Source organism: Drosophila teissieri, chromosome 2L, assembly GCF_016746235.2.
Source record: "Drosophila teissieri strain GT53w chromosome 2L, Prin_Dtei_1.1, whole genome shotgun sequence".
Classification (NCBI taxonomy): domain Eukaryota; kingdom Metazoa; phylum Arthropoda; class Insecta; order Diptera; family Drosophilidae; genus Drosophila; species Drosophila teissieri.
Window position 1 is genome coordinate 8,842,197 of NC_053029.1, and position 19,778 is coordinate 8,861,974.

Here is a 19,778-nt window from a genome sequence, read left to right on the forward strand (position 1 = left end):
CGGCCCCCTTGTCACGATCGAGTGGAACGGTACTGATAACTGCGGTTGCCGCAACTGGAAGAGTTGGTGAGGCTAGTCTTCGTTCTCTCCTCACTAGCAACGCAGCGCTACGCTGGCAATTCAAAGACCGCAGAAATGTCAACTAATTGGCGTGAATTGTTCCCCACCAAGCTCACATTTGTGATCTTCCTGCTGTACATGTCCCTATTCATAGGGCAGGGTATGTAACTGACTTATTTAAGCTTTCCACGTAGGCCAAAGCCCCACCCTAATGTCTGTTTATTTTGCAGGCATCTTTGTCACAGCATCGCAGGAATCGAATAACTCCTATGGCTACAACACCGTCACGGTTGTACTGCTCACCGAGGTCTTTAAATTGATAGTCTCCACCTGTTTGTACTGCCGCTAGTGAGTAGGAGTTGAGGCACACCTTTGGTTCACAATTAAGCCAAGATTTCATTCACAGCAATAACCTACGCTCTCTGGTGCGGGATGTTCACAAGGATCGCAATGTCCTGGCCTTGTATATGGTGCCCGCCTTTCTCTACTGCCTGTACAACAATTTAGCCTTTGTGAACTTGGCCACATTTGACCCTACCACGTACTATCTGCTACTGCAGCTGCGTGTCGTTGTAACGGGCATACTATTCCAAATTATCTTCAAAAAGTACCTGTCGCAAAGGCAGTGGATCTCACTCATACTGCTGACACTGGGCTGTATGATGAAGCAGGTTAATTTCGGAAGTTTTTACAGCGATGCCAATGATGACAGCGAGTCTGCTGCCATACAGCAGCAGCAATCACTTAATAGAACTACTGCCGCAGAGAAGCACGTACACGGCAAGAACATGTCCGGCTTTGATTTTAGCCTGAGTGCCGTCTTTATTCTCGCCCAGACTATTTGCTCTTGTCTTGCGGGCGTTTACAACGAGTATCTGCTAAAAGACAAGGGCGCCGACGTGAATATCTTTGTACAGAATGTATTCATGTACCTGGACTCGATTGTCTGCAATGCAGTCATTCTGTTGCTGCGCGGCGAACTGCTCGATGCCTTTAGTCCGCAGAATCTGGGCAGTATTATGCGCTTTAGTGTGCTAATCATCATTGTTAACAATGCGGCCATTGGCATTGTCACGAGTTTCTTCCTCAAGTACATGAACTCCATTCTAAAGACCTTTGCGAGCGCTCTGGAGCTGCTCTTTACGGCGGTCCTATGCTACTTCCTCTTCTCCATACCCATTTACATGAACACCGCGCTGGCCATCGCGGTTGTATCCTACGCCATCTATCTCTACACTCAAAGTCCGGTCGTTAACTTGGGCAAGGTGCGTCCACTGTCCAGTTTGAATGATGCGACCGCCAAATCAACAGACAAACGAAAGCTGCTCGACGAGGAGGCGGCAGAATCGGACCTCGATATGGTGTAATGCTGTAGCTAGTCCTAGACGTAATCTTAGACTGTACATAGTTGTGGAAAAGTGCCTGTAAATGTTTTAAACGCCAGACGAAAGTATTTGACCCCAGGCTTTGTGCAATGCGATAGCAACAGGCTTGTAAATACCAAAACTTTTGCTTTTCTAGTTTAAGATTCTCAACGCAGTTTGTGTACTTTATTCATAACATAAATGCAATCAAACGAATTCTGTGTTTGCACATTACTTCATGTGCTTCTTCAAGAAGCTATTTCTGGTTCATATACTATTACATGGTATACAAATGTTTGGGTGTCTGTATTTACTAGCCTAAACTGGTGTGTCCACATCATGTCCATTTTCCTGAACGGGCGGAATGCGACTACTGAGCGCTATCTGCACAGCCTCATTGTCGATGGTGCGAAGATAGTAGTCGCACTCCTTCAGGTGCTCCTCCATGTCGAGAACGCGGTGCGTGGCGTTGTACTTGCAGATCTGCAGCGGCGGCCCACGGTAGTTCTTCGCGCACTTGACGATGTGCTTGGGCATCCGGAAGATCATGATGCGGTGGGATTTGTCGTACGGGCAAGTTCCTAACTCGCAATAGGACATTTTCGAAGAGTCAAGAGTAGTTGGTCAAAATATAAGATTCTAAATGAGAATGTCCCGCTATGTTTTAAACACGCGGGAAGTTTTAGTTATCGGTTATGTTATCGAAGGTACCGATATTTATGAAATTTCTGGTTAAAAAATAATTTTTTTTATATATATCTCATTTTTTATTATAACTTTTTTTTAAACATCATAACTTTTTTGCAAAAATATGGACAATTTTAATATTTTTCAACTGGAATGCCATCGGATAGGGAATTTTGTAACGAATACAACGAGATATGACATTTCATATTCAGACAATTATTTTGATTCTAGATGGAAAAAACGTAATATTTAACCGAATAATGTTGAAATTTTCGTTTAATACATTAATTTAACTTAATCCTTAAAGATTTACCAAACGATACAATTATTTATAAAACTTTAAGTATTCATTTGAAACTCTAAAATAACATTTGGCAAAACAGCTGTCAAGAAATTGCCCATATAAGGAATACCCACGATGCACATACGGTCACACTAAGCAGACGCGCGTTAACCACCCCGTCCCTCCCTTTCACCATTCATTCAGCGTGAAAATTTCGTAGAGTTCGGTCAATTGACAATTGTAAAGTTGTAAAATCTGCCCAAAGCCAATTAATTACCAAGTGAAAGATGGCCCGTACCAAGCAAACAGCCCGTAAATCGACCGGAGGCAAGGCGCCCCGCAAGCAGCTGGCCACCAAGGCTGCCCGTAAATCGGCGCCTTCCACCGGCGGAGTGAAGAAGCCACATCGCTACCGTCCTGGAACGGTGGCTCTGCGTGAGATCCGTCGCTACCAGAAGTCCACGGAGCTCCTCATCCGCAAGCTGCCCTTCCAGCGACTGGTGCGTGAGATCGCCCAGGATTTCAAGACCGATCTGCGCTTCCAGTCAGCGGCCATTGGAGCCCTACAGGTAATGTGTACAGCACTCCCACCGTCGCGACTATTTCACACAGTCATGTAACACTGCGTCTCTCTATCTAATGCGCAATTTGCAGGAGGCCAGCGAGGCGTACCTGGTCGGTCTGTTCGAGGACACCAATCTGTGCGCCATTCATGCCAAGCGCGTCACCATCATGCCCAAGGACATCCAGCTGGCCAGACGCATCCGTGGCGAGCGAGCCTAAATGCCCATTTCCGCCGCCATCTTGGATTGGAAAAGCAGTGGCGGCAAAAATACCAACCCACAGCTGTCGTTTGGTGGGGGAAATTCGGAGGCGGGGAAGCGGAAAACCGAACCCCCGACCGCAGCTGCCGCCGCTTAGTACTAAGGTCTATCTATACTTACAGATAAGTAATCAATAAACAATGTTCTAATAAAATCGAATTCATTTTTTTTGTAAAAGTTTAACCATAAAGGCATGATTTATTTGTTAAAGCATTCAGATGTTTTTAAAGACTGTACATTTGTCTTGTCCCTTAAATAATAATCTTTTTTTTTGTTGTTCCCAGATTCAGTCTGCAAGAGTTTAGCATTAATTCGAATGATTTTATAGGAAATACATACAATTATGTATCACTGTGGAAAATGAGGTAGACCTTGTAGTAAATGTATTAACTTGTCGTTACCTACGTAGGTATGTACTTGGTCGTGCCTAATTTGAGCTCCGGTTCCGGAGCCAAACAGTTGAAGGCGCGGACAAAAACAGGCAGCCTTGTGAAAGAATTTATGGGTGGACCGCCCTCGACGAAATCGCTGACGGAATACAGCATTTCTCCGAAGGAACTCTGCACAAACCTGACGAAGAACAGCTTCCTCAGAGGTATTGTGGTAAAGTTGGGCTGCCTCTGGCTGAACTTGGAATCCTCTGCAAAGTAGGCTTCGTAGGCCAAATTAAGCATTACGAGGTACTGGTCGCGTTGACTAACCGCACGCTCTTGAGACCATACAACCGTATTACAATCGTCACCGGTTATGGTAATTTGGCTATCATCGAACATCTTGAGCATATTGACTTTATACCGTTGGCAATTATAAAGATCGAGACTTTTTAGCATGTCGAAGGCAAAACGAATGCCCAAAGGAGTCATTTTAAAGATTTCATGGCTGTCGGGGTCAAAGGAAGCATCTGCCAGGACGTCGTAGGCCACATAAATCGTGTTTCCGTTTTCCTCGATCGCAGTTTCGAAGAAACTATTTGAAAGGGGAATATAATGAAGCACGTACCGCCTGTCGTTGAAGTTCGGTTGGTCCAGTAAGCTCAGCTCGGCACGTGTTCGGTGTTCCAACACCTTCAGATGGGCAGTAGCAGCCGTCTCGTCGTCTGCAAACTCAAGATCCTTGTAAAATCGGGTTACGAATCGTCGATGACCGGCTTTTCCCGGCAGATTGCCGATGCTCAGGCTCAAACCATTTAACTTCTTCTGCAGGGAGGAAATCTCATCGGCTGGCAGCTTAAGGGAGTTTCTTTCGAGTCTGATGTGTAGCTGCTTGCGCATGGCATCAAATATTTTTCCAGCCTGGTTTTGATAGCTACGTAGCTTCTTGCGTCCCAGAATTCGCTCCTCGAACAGCAGATTGCTGGCGAACTCCATGGTATGTCGCATTGAAGTCACGCATGATCCTTCGTGTTTCATGAACGTAAACAATATATAGAGGCTGAAGCGTGCCGTCAGATAATTGGCCACCACCTGGCTAGGGACGGTAGTCATGACCTCCTGGAGCCCGATAAAATAGTTAAGATTCTTCACCTGCACCACAAAATCCGGTGAAAAGGGGCGTCTGAAGACGATCTCAAGATACTTGGTGAGGGAGACCCCATAATTTTCCAGATCTCGCAGACTAATCCGGTAGTTTTGTGCTAGGTTTCTCTTGTATTCCCACTCCATATCTAAATTGTACACTTCTCGCAGGATCTTATCCAGAGGCGCTATCTCCCTGGCCAATTTGGGAGGAAGACCAACATTTTGCAGCGACTGCATGAACCGCAATTGCAAATCGTACTTTTTTTCAAAGACCACTATGGCCTGGCCACTGTCCGCATCCTGTCTTACACTCATTCCGAACATGACGTCATTTACGCCATACCGACGCAGTTGAGCCAGTGCCTCCAACCAATTGAACTTCTCCTTGGGCCACTCGCTTCCGGCGGGTGTAAAAAAGGGCCAGTTGATATCTTCTCCCGGTGGCACCAGCTCAAAAAACCTTAGCTGACTGGGTCTTTCCTTAGCCAAACAGATTTTGTAGAAACGTTGTAACTTGTGCTCGAAGCTGTGCTCCTTAAACACCTCGTTCTCTATTCCATCGAACAGGAGTTGGAACTCTTCGCTCACTGTCGGAAATCCAGCCCATTGAAGACTCTTTTGAGATGAGTTGTAGAAATTCTGACAGGGTTTGGCTTCTTCATCCATGTCGTCAAGCATTCGCTTCATTATCTCGAGATTAGGATTTGTAGCGCACACTGCACTGCCCAGTAGAAGCAGCCAGCTTAGGCTAAGAAGTGGTCTGGATCTCATCATCTTAGCTTATCAACTGATGGGGCATTTGGAAATAATCCGAATTCTGACGAAATGGTCCGAAACTTAAAATAAGATTTTTGTTTTGGTGAATTGCGGTGTGACCCTGAATCGTTTTTTGCCATATGCTTAGCTATGCTTTTTCGTGTCACGACGCACTTTTCTTCCAAACTCGCCAATCATTTAATCAAAATACTCGAATAGCTGAAAAGTTTGATACAAAACTCCAGAAATGAAAAACGAAATTCACTTTGTGTAAAACTTTGCTCTGAACAAAAGCTGTTGTTTTTTTTTTTTTATCAGTTAATACGATTAGCTTAGCGGTTTGTGGGTATGAAGGGGAATTGATTTGAGGAGAGCAAATGCAAAAATTCACTTAAAGACTATGGTGTCCAGCATGGCGCCCAGGCACTGCACAATATTGTTCTGCATAACCTTGTCCACCTTTTCCTCTAAATGCCGCTTGGGGTCCTGTTTGCCCACGTTCTTGATCGCCAGCTGCTCGGGCGTCATTTTCTCCTCGTCCTCCAGTGACTGCAAAAAAAAAAAAGGGGAAATCAATGAATTTGGCACAAAAATAATACAGATTTTCTTGTCCTTTGGAAGAGGAATACTGAATAGATATATACGTTAAACTGGCTAACTAATCAAATAACTAATAAGATGAATCACCACTCAGATTCAGTAACCCACCTTGTTGTAGTTCTTGGCGAGATCCAGCATCTCGGCCACGGTGTCCTCGTTGATGGAACAGTGCTCATTGTAGTCGGACAACGTAAGGCCGTCCTTCCAAGACTTTTTGTGCAGATTGAGAAGCATCTTCTGCTCCAGTTCGTTCTTGCGGTAGTTTATGCTAATCGAGTAGTAGTGGCGATTCAGCCCATGGATCAGGGCCTGTACGGAGGGCTTTTGCAGATGACCCAGATTGGACGTTGTCTGCCGGGGCTCCTGTCCCAGCACAAGCATGTTGGGATTGATCAGGCGGAAGGCATCGATGACCACCTTGCCCTTCACGGACTGAATGGGGTCGACGACGACGGCTACGGCTCGTTCCGACAGCGCCTCGAAGGATTGCTGCGTATTGATGTCCACACCGGACAGCCAGCAGCCGAAACCAGGATGCGAGTGATACCAGCCAACGACCATTTCGGGCCGACCCGTCTGCTTCAGCATGTCCAACATCTTCGCCTGGAAGACGGGATCCACTGCCTCTACGGAGACACCGGTACCCGTTTGGGGCATGGCGAACACATCGATGACCTGCACCGTGTAGTCGTCCACGAACTCGCCCAGCATCAGAACCATCACCTCCATGGGCACGCCGGCCCGTCCGTGCTTGAGCATCTTAAGCAGAGCCAGGGACGAGATGTACACCTGCTCGGCGGTGTCCACGACGGGCGCATCTGTGGGCGGGGCAGCCTGTGGCATAGCGCCTCCAAGACGTAGCAGACGATCCATTTTATGCGGCTGACCGGAGGGCAAGGATACGGATCGGGGTTAGAAACAATCGAAAAGCGCTGACTAAGCCAAGTGCTCACCTCTGGGATTTGTAGACACTCTGTGTTCGGGCGCAAGTATCGCCTATTTCTACTGATTTACGTGTAATTTACGTTCCTCGCCGAAAGCAGCAACAAAAAACACAAAGCCGTCTCGTTTGATTTTGCAGAATTGCAAGTAATACTCGCAACAGGGTTGTATAGCGCCTGGCCTATCGAAAAGCTATCGGAGGGATGAGATGACAATTTGGCTAGATTCTAACTTGTATTTAGCTAAACTTGTTTTAGCTAAACAAAGCAAAATACCTATTTTCAAATAATATATTTTTTTGTAAACAAATAAACTCAATAAAAAATAATCAATAAAGTCCGTTGTGTTATTTTATTTTATATTTTAGAATACATTAATTACTTAATTTGTTGATCGATTCTTTTATTATTTTTTGTTTTAGTGTGCTAGTTGCCAGCACTGCTCAACACTGTCTTTACATCGATAACTAAAACTATCGATAATGGTAAATGGCGCCAAGCTTGAAACTTTTTAAAGTGCTAAGACTGAAAAACACAATTAAAGGACGTGAAAGTACTGGAAAAAGTGCATTCCATTGTTTAGTTGTGTACAACAATAGAATAAGTGCGCAGTGTGGTTGCAAATGAAGTGAGCTGAGGAAAACTAAGACTTTCCGCAAGACCGAACACCGCAAAATTTATAATGCACCACCATCCATCCGCCCGTCAAATGCCATGGGAAATGAGGTCTTCGCCGGCAAAACTGAAACGATTTGGGCAAGTACAATGCAGAGCCGCCTTTGTTTTTATTGTGCCAATTAATTGCACAAAAAACCTTTTGCCTTTTGGATGCGGCGCCTTCTTTATGCCTTTCACCTCGCTCTTGGAGATGGGGATACCGATTAAGAGATTCCCAGACCGCCAGACGCTCGCAAATTCGCTTAAAATGCCATCAAAAGTCCATGGGACTACGCCACACACCGGCTACAAAATCCAAATCCCAAAATCCATCCGATTGCAACACACGGACTACTCCATTTTCCGTCTCGCTTTGGTAATTGAACAATAGTTTTTCCATCTGCCAACAGACTTTTCCATTCGCCGCTCGGCTTTTCAGCTTCAGTTGCATTTTGTCGCTCGCCTTCAGCACGCGCACTCCACACAATTGTTGTTAAAGTTGAATAGTTTAATACTTTTTCGCTTGGTTAAACGGTTTGCCGCTCGGTGTGCTCAAGATACTCGTATCTGCAATTACTCGCATACAAATTGCAAGCAAATAGTGTACTCATTTGCCGCAAGCGTAGCCAAACTGAGGTATTTAAATACAAATTGTTAATATTTCTAGCTGAAAGGTGGCGAATTTCAGCTGAGGCCGACATATTTGTGTCGATTTTGTATTTCGCTGTTGACTTGCCCTCTTATCACCCAACGAAACACAGCCACAAAATTGTTAATGTTGATAAGTGAGAGACGGGAACCTAGAGAGCTTTTTTTGTTTTACAGGGGGAGTGTGTTCTATTGCTACCCAAAAAAAGAGCAAATTGGTTATTTTCCTCTTAAAATATGTGTATTTAATTTGAGTTATTCGACGAATTGTAATTCTAAGTGATTATTTCATATATAAAGTGCACATTTATGCACAGACGAGCTTCAATCCATTGAGTAATATTCTTATAACCTTAAGGGTTGTGATCTTTGCAAGTATTTCGCTCTGTGTACCTATAATTACTTAAACAGCTGCTTGGCATTTACTTAGGCCGAAAACAAATGAAACGTGCTCCATTTCGCCATTGATTAAATAGCTTCGCATCTGACTTGGGCATCTTAAACGCTATCCATTGACCTTGTCAACGCTTAAATCAATCCCGTTCGAAGAAATGACGTGAATGCACTCAGTCTGGTTACAAAAACGTGGCAAATAAGCACATAGCCGATATTAAAAAGGGGAAAAGAGTGGAGAAAAACACGTTTGTTCAGCTGTGAAATTGACCTTTTATGGCCTAACTCACGCCAAAACCCCCCAAAACTGAACATTTTGTTGGAGCAACCTGAGTTTAAAAGAAATGAGCGGAAATACTTTACAATGATAGTCGCTCTAATTGCTACCAAAAGTGGCAGCGGCATCCAAGAGGAAAAAGAGAAGATAATAAGGGTCAGATGAGTAAGACAATTATTTTGGATAGGGGAAATGTTTGGGGGGCCTTTCAGAGAGACTCGAAAGTTGTAGAAGTTAAATAGGAAAAATTAAAATGAATAATGAATGTTGAATGCTTATAAATGATATTTTATTAAAGTATATTGTTAATGGTATAGTGTAGCATTTTTAAGCCTTATTTTTTAAACAAGAAACTTTTAACTAGTGTATAACTATAATTATAATGCAAGATAATGCTATAAAGCTGATAAGATAACAATTGATTTCGCATTGATTTGCCAGATGACCCAGAAATTCTTATCAAAGAGTCCACTTTTGACGTCTCACTTAATTGCTGATAGTGCCAGAAAGTATTCAACTGAATTTCTTATACCTCTGAAGGTGTCAAATGAATGTTTGCGTGTGTTTCAGCTCATTTAACCCAAAGACCTTTGCGATCGGGTTGACTTGTGTAACTAGAACGAGCAGATCCATTGAAACCGCCGCAGAAACCGCAAATGAAAAAGATCTCAACAAACAAATTTCGTAATTATCTGCAGGGAAAAAAACTGAGCATGAAAAACAAAAAATAAAAAACAAAAAAACTGAGAGTTGCATGTCTGGGAAAATGCTTTAATTTCACTTTTCATTTTGGATTTGCCCAGCAAATCAGTGCAACAATTGGCGAACGGAAAGGAGTACGTTCGTAATTATTAATTGCGGACTGAAGAAAGTTTTAATTACTCCACTAGCGTTTAAGATAATGAAGTCGTTTATCTGAGGCATTCAATTATTAAATTGCTTACATTTTGAAAGTGCAACCAATGATTAGAAATTGATTTTAGCTCAATTTGTATACAGCTCATTTTCCTAATCATTATATTGCAATTCACTTTCGAGGCTGATTACCTGTCTTTATGTTTAAATTCTACAGTTAACAGTATAGTAAAAAATTAATATTGTTATTATATCAAAGTCAAAAATTGAAATATTATTTGTATTTAGATTTTTTAATAAACACTTTTTATACATATTTAAATTTAAACTAACTTTGAACCTTGTAATTAATTGTCTCTCTACAGAAATGACGTCGCTGCAGCTGGAGACGTCACTGCCGGCGGTGGAGGAGCAAGTGCAGCGGGAGAAGGACAACGAGCCCGCCGAGGACTCGCACACGGCATCCACAACGCCCACACGCATTCCACATCCCGCCGTGGCTCGTTTCCGGCGTTCCGGCTCCCTGCGCCTGCGCGGGAATCCCGCCGAGCTTGGTTTACGGGCTGAGCACTGGCCAGCCGGCGGAGGCGGATTCAGTTCGCGCGCCAAGCTCACGGCGATCCCATCCAGTCTCGAGTCGCGTTCGCACCCGGTTCACTTGAGGCGTAATCGCAGCTGGAGCAATTTAGGCCACAAAACGGAGCTGGAACCGGAAGTGGAGGCTTCCACGGAGGCACTATGCAACGCCACCCAGTGCTTGTCTTTGAATGAGGAGACAGTGGCCAAGGCTCCCAAAGTGGCCAACAGCAGCATGGCCAACGGCAAGCCGCGAAATCTGGTGAGTTGGTGGTCGTAGGTGGTGCGACTACACAATATTCTGTATTGATTTTCACTTGCTGGTAATTGAAGAACCGCCCTCGCAAGGCGGGTCAAAGGTTACGAGGCAGTGGCTACCACAATACGGTCTCGCTGTGGCAAGTCGTGTGGCTATTACGAAACTATCTAGGGAATTCTAATGGCATTTTCCGGGAATTCAGGAGCTACATTACTACATTACCACTTCCTTTAGAAAGGCAAACTATGTGTGCTTACCTCATAACATAACGTATGTATGTAAAGGGAAAGGGAACTTAGTTTATTGTAGACTACCAAATACCCTGGAAAGTCAAGGGTCTCAGGATCTAGTTGGCTATATGATACTTTGCCCATTCTGAGAAATAAGTTGATTGTTATCTAGATGGTTTTTTGTTTAAAGATGGGGCTTTATTTGCGTCTAAATAATACCTGCATTTTTTTTTTAAATGATTGACTTGAATTGTAAAGTAATCATAGTGGGTATATAGTATATAAAATGTGGTTTTTCCTCTTTATAAAGAAAGTAAAAATGATTGGAAAAGGTTTATAACCTGCCTTAACCTGCGAATTTTGTAAGTTAGTAATGACTTTGCATCGGTGGATGAAAGTTTCCTGGAAAGTTACATATAATTGATTTAGCTGGCTAATGCCATTTTGTCACTTGCACTTTTGTCGATGTCGTGATGACACGCAGCTTACAACTCTGCTCTTGCCGCCGACGACGATCATTAAACCAGATACACTATATACATATGTACATAGGTACCGTGCGAAGGGAACAGAAAATAAAGCCAAAGCCGAGTTTGCATAATACTGGGGAAATGGGAGGGAGGGAGGGCGAAAGAAGGAAGGTGAAGACAAACACAGCTTACACACGCTGTACCTACAACACAACCTCTCACCCCCCGCCCCCTGCCCCATGCGGACACTTAGTTTTGTACCAGCTGTTTCGTTTCCACTTCCGCTTGTTTCGCCTGCCAAATTGTACCTAGGAAACAGCTGATTTTCGGTTTGTTTGGGTTTTCTTCTGATTCGCGGGGGTTGTGAGAACAGGAAATGCAAGTGCGCAGCTTTTGAGCCACAATCACAATAACCACCCCCAAACCCCCTCTTTTTCTTTGCTCTCTCCGCCTCTGGCTGTAACCACCTTTTTGGTATCTTCTTCGCCTGCTTCTCGCCTCTCTTCGCTTCTTGGTCAAGTGATTTGCGTTTCAGTTGATTTTTTCCACTCACCGCGTGCACAAGATTCGCGCTTCGGCTCACAGATATATTGTTTAAACCTTCTGTAAACCTTCTGGCCCAAACAATTGAAGCGTGCATTTTGCCTTAAATGCATTGTTGTCGTGTTTAGTTTCGTTCGCGTTCTCAGAGTACCCAAGTACCTACTAAGTACAGTGTGCGAGCGATTTTAATTGAAGCCAACCACTTGGGGCCATGGCTCATAAATGGTAATTACGCGCATTGTACTTGCTGGTTTAAGCCCTCATTAAAAGTGGCAGTTCGTTGGCCCCGCTGCGTTATTTATTCATAATTCCTATTGATTTTCTACGCTCCACGTTCTAATTACATCGAATATGATGTAGTGTATATGTGTTGTATTTTTGGGGTAGAACGGAAGTGGCACGTGTGAATACATAATTATGTACAATAAAAATATTTCTGAAAATTAAATCTTATTTTAAAAAGTATTTAATTTCAAATAGCTGCTCATTCTATACCATTAAGCTTTTAAACAAGTTTGTATAATATATTTACTTTGACTTTAACAATGTGGTCGAGCTTTTTGAAAGTCGTTTTTCGTCTGGGAATTACAGCAATTAGGGATGATTTATGCTGCTTATAAGGAAACACTTTTTAACCACCATATATCGCAAAAAGTGGGTTGAGTTGAGTTTTTGGGGTCTTTAGTCCAGAAATAAAAACGAAAAGTAGTTGCAATAATATTGATCAAAGTAGAGTATAAAAACCATTAGTATCTTATTGAAAATTCCACCCCCCTCGACCCTGAAAAGTATGCAAAGTTTCGGATGTCCTTTTGTGTTTTGGACAAAAACTTGTCCCAAACAAGCATTCCCACAGCAGCGAAAAGTGATTGCCAACACGTGACTAAAATAGTGTAAATTGGCACTTGGCCAACTGGGCTGAATTGGCCATTACGTGAGTTTTCTTTTGATATTTTCACCTGCATGGTGTCCGCCCATCTCCCCCGTTCGGAATCAAAGTCATTGATTTTTCTTAGTCAGCAGCTCAATGGATGCCACCTGAGCGCCGTGTAAGCCAAGTTAGATGCCTGAAACGTGACTGCTTTGATGGCTTTAAGACGGCCTCAAGTGCGTAATGCAACTAAGGGTCAGTTATAACGTGGCCAAGTGTGTGCTGGCCCCGTTCTGCAGGCCATTATTCCCTTTCCCAGTCAGGTTTTGGCCATTGTTTAGCAGTGCGTAAACAGTTTCTACGCTGCTGGCCATTCCAGTAATGCCATAAAATATTCCCCAGAACTTGGGCAATTAAATAGAGCAAGAAACTCATTACTGATTATGAAATAAACGTGCCCACATGCACCACCATCAATGGGGAGAATGCAGTGGGGGGCAGTTAAAGAGATTTGCTTTCCATTCGAAAAAATCGCTGTCAACGTATCGTTTTCAGTCAGCCAATTGATGAGCAGTTGGTCAGTGTGGCAGAAAAAGGGGGCTAAGATATAGGCCACTGACTGCTAAATCACTTTACAACAGAATCAATGCACTGCCCAGTCAATGAACTTTTCACTTACCTGTGCACTTTACCACTAAATGGGTTGACTAGTTAGTTATAGTAGTTGATTAGGTGCCCTTGTTGGGCTTATTAACTAATATAGAATAGTTGTGTTTTTTAAGTACTTTAGCAATCTGGATTTATTTGCATTTCCAATCACATTCAGAACACTTTACACTTTATTTCAGTTTGTATGGGTTCACAGAGCTTTGTAGTGGCGCAATGGCAAGTGTTTATTTAAGGATTCTTAAGTTTATAACCAAGTGCTCAAAACTTGTCCTTGAGAAGCCGATAAAGAAGGACGAAACAGCTGAGTACATTTCCTTAGTTACAGTACCCTATATTTTCAAGAAACACAATGAACCCTAATAGCTTTGGTAGACTAGGTTTTGAAATGATTTTGCTCCAGTTAAAAACTAATTGGTTAATTTTAAACCAAGTAAAGCGGCGAAATGCAAGCATAATTTGCAGAACATAATTATTTAATCGACGCACCACCGTTTGAAGTCAGTCGGTTAGTCCGATTAGCGAAATGCTAAAAACTAAATACTTAATACCCACTTGGAAAGCCCGACTAATGGGCAGTTAATTGACCACAAAAATGCTGCTCGAATTGGTGGTGCCCAAGAAAAAAGGGAGGGGATTTTCGAGAGCACCACAATGAAAGTAAGCAAAGCGAATGCGAATGCCAATGCGAATACAAGCCGACAATGTTTTGTTAAATCTATGGCCAACAAATTGCCTTTAGGGGCGTTGCAAATGCGAATTGGCTTACCCTGCATTTCACGCGGCTACTTTTTTTTAATTTTTTTTTTGCCATTTTCTTGCCAAATCTACACAAAATCCCATGCACGACTGACCAGCGACCACGCAACAGAAAAAAATTAGAAAATAGCTAAGCAGTAAAACAAGAGTGTAAAATTGAATGCAAAAAAAAAGCAGAAAGATTAAGCTATCGAGGGGCAGCCACCACAACGGCGAAAGATAGTTACTAATCCCAGTCTACGATCTTCCATCCTCCGTCTTCCATCTCCCATCTTGCAGTCTCTCAAGTTGAACGGCGGCAGTGACATCAGCAGCAGTGGCACCGCCAGCAGCATAAAGGAGTCGTCCCCCAGGACCGCCAGGACGCCCAGGACGCCTCAGACACCTCAGACGCCCCAAACGACGGCCAGCGGTGCAGCTGCAAGTGCGGCAGAGACGCCACCAGCGCCACACAGCTGCATACGGCAGGGAAACTGCGTCAAGGCCAACCAGAGCAAACTGTCCACGCTGCACGAGGCGAAGATTTCGCCCAGGACACCGCCCGTCACACCGGACTCACCCAGTACCTATCTGGACGATGATCTAGACTCGATGTACTCGTTTGCCACCACCACTTCGGGTCGCTCCACGATGTCCTGCGAGCATCCCTATGTGGCCAGGTAGGGGGTGTCTTGATTAAATTCACATGAAATGTAATATAACATTTAATTAAATCCTTGTGAACTTTCAGAAACGGCACCACCTTCAGTGGTCGCAAGATGAAGTACGTAGTGCACTGCTCCAACTATGCGGGCCAGGTGGGACCCGACTATTTGACGCCCACGCAGCGGGCACAGCGCCAGATTCGGCGACTCAAGGAGCTGCTGTGCATTGCGCGCCAGGATCTGGAGCAGAAGGATACGGAGCTGCTGCGTCTGACACGCGAGGTGGTGGAGCTGCGCCTGTTCAAGGCATCGCTCAGTTCGCCGGAGGAGCGATCGGCCTCCTCCGATGCGGTAACCGTGCGGGAGGCGGAGCTGAAGACCTCGCAGGATGTTTCGCCCATCGTGGACATGGTGGACGAGGGCAACGCCAAGGGCAGTCCACGGCATCTGAGCCGCCAGCAGCAGCAGGCGAACCACTCGCTGCAGCACCAGCAGCTGCAGGCCATGCAGATGTCGGCGGAGATGCAGAGCTCCTATGCGGATTCCGGCCACTTCGAGGACCTCACCATGTCGTCGGTGCACTCGAAGGACTCGCAGACGCAGAGCGAGGCATGCGGCACAGCCACGCCCGATGGTGAACCGGATGTGGTCTGCGGGGGCGGTGGTGCTGATGGTGATGCCGCCAGCAATCTGGAGAACTACGAGCTGCAGCGACAGGAACTGATACGCATGTACGAGCATCGGATTGAGGAGCTCATCAGGAGTCAGGATAGCGCGACTAGCGATCTGAAGCGATCCCACAACGACAAGGTGGAGGCGCTGCTCCAGAAGCTGGCCGAGTGCAACACCAGGTACTCGGACATGGTGCCCGACTACGAGCAGGCCAAGCAGCGCATCCGGGAGCTGGAGAAGCAGCTGGAGGATCTGCAGCGCAAGCTGATCGAGCACGAGGAGAAGCAGAACAAGATGTACCTGCACATGTACCAGCAGGGACAGGAGGCGGAGCGCATTTCTCGAGCGGATCAGGTAGGCACTTACCCAGATTGGAAATGATTCTGGGAGTCCATATATCTGATGATCCTTGGTCCATTGCAGGCACTGGATTTGGCACAGCGTCAGCCGGAGAGCAAGGTGTCGATCAATGAGCTACTGCATCAGCTGCAGAGCACGCAGGACGAGTTGGAGAACATACGCGTAAGATTCTTCAATATATTCCTCATCCTATTTTCGGTTTTGTTTTGTGTGTTGCATTTTGTTGCATCGTGAGGCATCTCAGCATCTCAGTTCGACAACGCCACAAGAACAACAAGAACACAACGCGACAAGAACAACAACACGCATTCGATTCACCTACTATACATTTGTATGTTCCATTGGCTTGTGGGCGTGGCACTTCAATTGGTCTGACTTTGCCCGGCTGGAAAAGCGGCACCTAATTGAAATGCCCGCCACAATCAGTGCTCGATCGTGTGCTCATGATCGACACAAGCGACATTTTCGTTGAATTTCGTTTCTAGCTGTTAAGATCATTTCGCATATACCTAATTTTCTAGCAAGATTACTTACACATTTAAACTTACATTAAATGCAACATCGTTTACGTTTCAATTTGTTTGATTTGTTTCATTTTCATTCCGTTGCGAGTTCGAGTAGCCCAAAGTACAGTCACACGTAGTGGAGTGCGGCGAGCAAGCAAGTGCATGCATGTAACCCAAATACAGTTGACACACTTTCGTTCATGTTTCGATTCCCAATTGCAAACGTTCCAATCGCATGCTGAACTTTGACCTTAGCTATCTTTATCCGTACTGCTCTTTGGTTAAGTTGTATATCTTTTTAGTTCATTTAACAGATAAAAGCAAAAACTCTTTCTAAATTTCAAATATTTCTGTCGTAAAACAAACAAAAAACAAACTATTTTTCTGTAGGCATCAGAGTGCAGAATGAGAGAGTGCGGCAGTAATCATGCTCTCCTTACTGCAAAAGAGGCGATTTCTTTGTGGGTACTTGGCGCGCGTAAGGTTTGTAATATCCCTAACAAAATTCCACCCACCTCCCCTAAAAAATAATCAACCCAACTAACTAAACTAACTTTTGATTTATTATGGCAGAATTACCCCCCAAAAAAAAAGACGTATTTTGAGTTGCAATCTATGATTTGATCACGCACATTGGCTATACCGAACATTGGGTCCTACCATCCGAAACCATCCAAAATTCCCACACCTCACCAACACCCTCGAGACTAACCAGCATTTTCATCCGCATTCGCGCTCATGGGCCAGGGTAAGGTTATTGGGTTCCCATCGAAACTACAACTTTGTGAACTTCCATATATACACTTCCAATATATATACATATATTTCGTTGTTTTGTAAGTACTTGTTGTTTCCAAACAAAAGCGTTTTGTAGAGGTAACAACTAGAGGTATGTTCAACAACATTTACACATGACACTATGGCTAGATGATATACATATATATCTCTGTTCGAGAGTACCAGACAAAAAACACCCAAAGCTAATCTCTATCTAAAATCCATTTAGCATGTGGTTCACCTCAAGTTAACTTCCAATTAAACCCCAACCAAAATTTGAATAAACAACCATAACCGCTCCCGAAAATTATTCAGTGTTACATACATAACATTACAACCTAAATGTTCATATGGCATATAGCACTACCAAGATTAAAGCGAATCCTTTTGTAAATACATTTGATTTCAACGACTAACCACACTTTCGATATTGAGTTTGAATATTGACAATACTGACTAATTCTCTCAACTTCTTCTTGCACTTTTCTCTCTTTCCGCCCGACTTGACTAACCTGACCATTGTAAAAATGTACACACAAAACTAACCAAACACCATTTAGACCATTTATCGCCGCCTGCTGGAAGCGCAGAAGAATCGCACCCATGTGGATCCGGAGGTGACGCTGCAGTTCCTGAAGAGCGCCATCTTCTACTTCCTCACGGACAAGGAGAACTCCCAGGGCCATCTGCAGGCCATCGAGAGCATCCTCGAGTTCACCGACGCCGAGAAGCAGAAGATCAGCGCCGCGAATCGAACGCCAAAGTGAGGTTCTCGATCATCGTTACCCATGGCGTATACTTATTATTAACACTTAGATTGCACGGCAAAGTGAGCAAAACGATGTCTATGATTTTGGTTCGCGCTAAATTGCATTGTTTTCAGCTAATTGGCTGGCGGCTTTAATTTCAATTTTATTTTGTTACTGGAATAATTTTGTTAAATTATGGTGGCGCCCTTGTTAAGTTATTTCTTTGGCAACGAAGTGTATAAATTTTTCCATTAGTTAATTTCGAATTACGTATATATATTTTCTGGTCTAAAGCTTAAGGCATAACTAGTACGTCCTGTGTATGAATACGAACATCTTGGGAGAAATACAATTTTACAAAATCTACGTAGTTTTTGTAGATCTAGCTAATCAAGTGAGAATAACACCATCATGTTTTGTGGAGTTTCAGTGGAGTTTTAATGACAAATAAAAGAAAAATCGAAATAAATGAAGTGTCGTTTTATATTTGGGTGCATTACAACATTGCAACATTTTTATACAAATTAAATAATATTTAATATTCATGCTGCCTGTAAAGAAATTAGGGATCATAAGACATTTTGTATAATATAAATCGAAAATTAAAAGGAGATTTAAAATCTCGATAAATTTGGGTTCAACTCTTCGCTAGTTACGCATCCAAGTTTTCCACCGTGTCGCGTCCACGTTTTGCGGTAAAATGGATGTATCCAGCGGCGGTCACACTTTTCGCTCTTTTCGATTTTTCGTTTCCGGCGTGTAAGTGTACAATTTTTTGCTCCACGTTTTTTCCCTATTAATTTATCCTTATCTTATTTCCACGTGCACAGAACACTGCTGGCGAATCTTTCCCGTGTCTAACACACCAACAACAACAGCAAAATGGTACGGCAAACTCGAAATTCCCATGGAATTGGACACTAACCGCATTGTTAACTCTCTTCCATTGACAGGCCAAGCGCACCAAGAAGGTTGGAATCGTTGGTAAATATGGTACCCGTTATGGTGCTTCCCTCCGTAAGATGGTCAAGAAGATGGAAATCACCCAGCACAGCAAGTACACTTGCTCCTTCTGCGGCAAGGTGAGTTGGCTCCCCCACACAGTCAACACTAGGGTGGCCCAAAATTGGAGCGCCAAATGACGAATCGTTGAATGGAACGTTATCAATGGGCATTTCTAAAGCGACGCCAAAGGCGGTCTACTCGGCGCATGAAAAGCCTCGTGGACTAGGAGAAATGTCCATTTGTAAAATTCCTTTCCAATAGAACCACGAAAGTTTTCATGGATAGTAACATTTTATCTTGTATCCGCAGGACTCCATGAAGCGCGCTGTTGTGGGCATCTGGTCCTGCAAGCGTTGCAAGAGGACCGTCGCCGGTGGCGCCTGGGTGTACTCCACCACCGCCGCTGCCTCCGTGCGATCGGCCGTCCGTCGTCTGCGCGAAACCAAGGAACAGTAAACATAAACGGATCATTAATGATGGAACCATCTAATTGAATGCTCCGCTATGCTAGCTCCCGTAGTTTTAATCTGACAACGCGATTTTCCTGTGGTTTGCACCGTGCCGGTCATGTGAAAATAAAAAATGTTTTTTACTTTTAACAGTATGCGAAAGTGATGCTCATTTAAGTGGAAAACTATGTGGACGGACCTGTTCCGTGTGAAAACAAATTCAGGCACAATACGAATATGCCAAGATTCCCCTTTCGGCTGGGCAGATGAATCTGCTACTTCTGTGCACTTGTGATTTCAGTTCTGTGTGCAGAGTTGAAAAGTTCGATCATTAACCCTATACAGTTTGGCATGCACTGCAACCCATTTGGTACCAACGA

The 19,778-nt window shown here is 44.0% G+C and overlaps 7 protein-coding genes across 15 annotated transcripts; 4 read left to right on the forward strand and 3 right to left on the reverse strand.

Annotated features, from left to right (window-relative positions):
- Nucleotides 1–85: 85 nt before the first annotated feature.
- LOC122611507 (UDP-galactose transporter senju) lies at nt 86–1,640 on the forward strand. Its single transcript, XM_043784643.1, has 3 exons — nt 86–220; nt 291–408; nt 467–1,640. Exons 1-3 carry the CDS (start codon nt 136–138, stop codon nt 1,425–1,427), a joined length of 1,164 nt encoding a protein of 387 aa, XP_043640578.1. The 5' UTR covers nt 86–135; the 3' UTR covers nt 1,428–1,640.
- LOC122611516 (protein D7) lies at nt 1,574–2,104 on the reverse strand. The gene has a single exon (XM_043784652.1). It carries the CDS (start codon nt 2,022–2,024, stop codon nt 1,743–1,745), a length of 282 nt encoding a protein of 93 aa, XP_043640587.1. The 5' UTR covers nt 2,025–2,104; the 3' UTR covers nt 1,574–1,742.
- A 444-nt stretch (nt 2,105–2,548) lies between these two features.
- LOC122611739 (histone H3.3A) lies at nt 2,549–3,401 on the forward strand. The gene is made up of 2 exons (XM_043785029.1): nt 2,549–2,963; nt 3,049–3,401. Exons 1-2 carry the CDS (start codon nt 2,682–2,684, stop codon nt 3,175–3,177), a joined length of 411 nt encoding a protein of 136 aa, XP_043640964.1. The 5' UTR covers nt 2,549–2,681; the 3' UTR covers nt 3,178–3,401.
- Nucleotides 3,402–3,454: 53 nt separating this feature from the next.
- Nucleotides 3,455–5,589, reverse strand: LOC122611738. The gene has a single exon (XM_043785028.1). The coding sequence runs from the start codon at nt 5,507–5,509 to the stop codon at nt 3,620–3,622; it is 1,890 nt and encodes a 629-aa protein (XP_043640963.1). The 5' UTR covers nt 5,510–5,589; the 3' UTR covers nt 3,455–3,619.
- A 162-nt stretch (nt 5,590–5,751) lies between these two features.
- On the reverse strand, nt 5,752–7,206 carry LOC122623825 (26S proteasome non-ATPase regulatory subunit 14). The gene is made up of 3 exons (XM_043803175.1): nt 7,045–7,206; nt 6,200–6,973; nt 5,752–6,040 (listed from the first exon to the last, which is right to left on the reverse strand). The coding sequence occupies exons 2-3, from the start codon at nt 6,962–6,964 to the stop codon at nt 5,879–5,881; spliced, it is 927 nt and encodes a 308-aa protein (XP_043659110.1). The 5' UTR covers nt 6,965–6,973; nt 7,045–7,206; the 3' UTR covers nt 5,752–5,878.
- A 523-nt stretch (nt 7,207–7,729) lies between these two features.
- Nucleotides 7,730–18,310, forward strand: LOC122622211 (protein Hook homolog 1). Of its 9 annotated transcripts, XM_043800503.1 has the most exons (9): nt 7,735–8,325; nt 10,228–10,700; nt 14,516–14,895; nt 14,967–15,906; nt 15,976–16,074; nt 16,809–16,901; nt 17,756–17,958; nt 18,012–18,024; nt 18,079–18,310. In XM_043800503.1, the coding sequence occupies exons 2-9, from the start codon at nt 10,230–10,232 to the stop codon at nt 18,097–18,099; spliced, it is 2,220 nt and encodes a 739-aa protein (XP_043656438.1). In that variant the 5' UTR covers nt 7,735–8,325; nt 10,228–10,229; the 3' UTR covers nt 18,100–18,310. The 9 variants fall into 9 exon arrangements, 7 of the variants coding, with proteins under 7 accessions (XP_043656447.1, XP_043656438.1, XP_043656428.1 ...); XR_006326276.1 differs by having other exon boundaries at nt 7,730–8,325; nt 17,756–18,024; XM_043800493.1 differs by having other exon boundaries at nt 18,012–18,310.
- A 458-nt stretch (nt 18,311–18,768) lies between these two features.
- Nucleotides 18,769–19,553, forward strand: LOC122625797 (60S ribosomal protein L37a). Its single transcript, XM_043805852.1, has 3 exons — nt 18,769–18,829; nt 18,898–19,026; nt 19,259–19,553. The coding sequence occupies exons 1-3, from the start codon at nt 18,827–18,829 to the stop codon at nt 19,403–19,405; spliced, it is 279 nt and encodes a 92-aa protein (XP_043661787.1). The 5' UTR covers nt 18,769–18,826; the 3' UTR covers nt 19,406–19,553.
- The last annotated feature ends 225 nt before the right edge of the window (nt 19,554–19,778 follow it).

Coding starts and splice junctions, on each gene's coding strand:
- LOC122622211 (XM_043800493.1), top strand. CDS start 10,230: ATGACGTCGCTGCAGCTGGAGACGTCACTGCCGGCGGTGGAGGAGCAA. Junction 10,701..14,515: donor ACGGCAAGCCGCGAAATCTG/GTGAGTTGGTGG, acceptor CCCATCTTGCAG/TCTCTCAAGTTGAACGGCGG. Junction 16,902..17,755: donor GGGTACTTGGCGCGCGTAAG/GTTTGTAATATC, acceptor AACACCATTTAG/ACCATTTATCGCCGCCTGCT.
- LOC122611738 (XM_043785028.1), bottom strand. CDS start 5,509: ATGATGAGATCCAGACCACTTCTTAGCCTAAGCTGGCTGCTTCTACTG.
- LOC122611739 (XM_043785029.1), top strand. CDS start 2,682: ATGGCCCGTACCAAGCAAACAGCCCGTAAATCGACCGGAGGCAAGGCG. Junction 2,964..3,048: donor CGGCCATTGGAGCCCTACAG/GTAATGTGTACA, acceptor CGCAATTTGCAG/GAGGCCAGCGAGGCGTACCT.
- LOC122623825 (XM_043803175.1), bottom strand. CDS start 6,964: ATGGATCGTCTGCTACGTCTTGGAGGCGCTATGCCACAGGCTGCCCCG. Junction 6,041..6,199: donor TCGCCAAGAACTACAACAAG/GTGGGTTACTGA, acceptor TTTTTTTTGCAG/TCACTGGAGGACGAGGAGAA.
- LOC122625797 (XM_043805852.1), top strand. Junction 19,027..19,258: donor CTTGCTCCTTCTGCGGCAAG/GTGAGTTGGCTC, acceptor TTGTATCCGCAG/GACTCCATGAAGCGCGCTGT.
- LOC122611507 (XM_043784643.1), top strand. CDS start 136: ATGTCAACTAATTGGCGTGAATTGTTCCCCACCAAGCTCACATTTGTG. Junction 221..290: donor GTCCCTATTCATAGGGCAGG/GTATGTAACTGA, acceptor TTTATTTTGCAG/GCATCTTTGTCACAGCATCG. Junction 409..466: donor ACCTGTTTGTACTGCCGCTA/GTGAGTAGGAGT, acceptor TTTCATTCACAG/CAATAACCTACGCTCTCTGG.
- LOC122611516 (XM_043784652.1), bottom strand. CDS start 2,024: ATGTCCTATTGCGAGTTAGGAACTTGCCCGTACGACAAATCCCACCGC.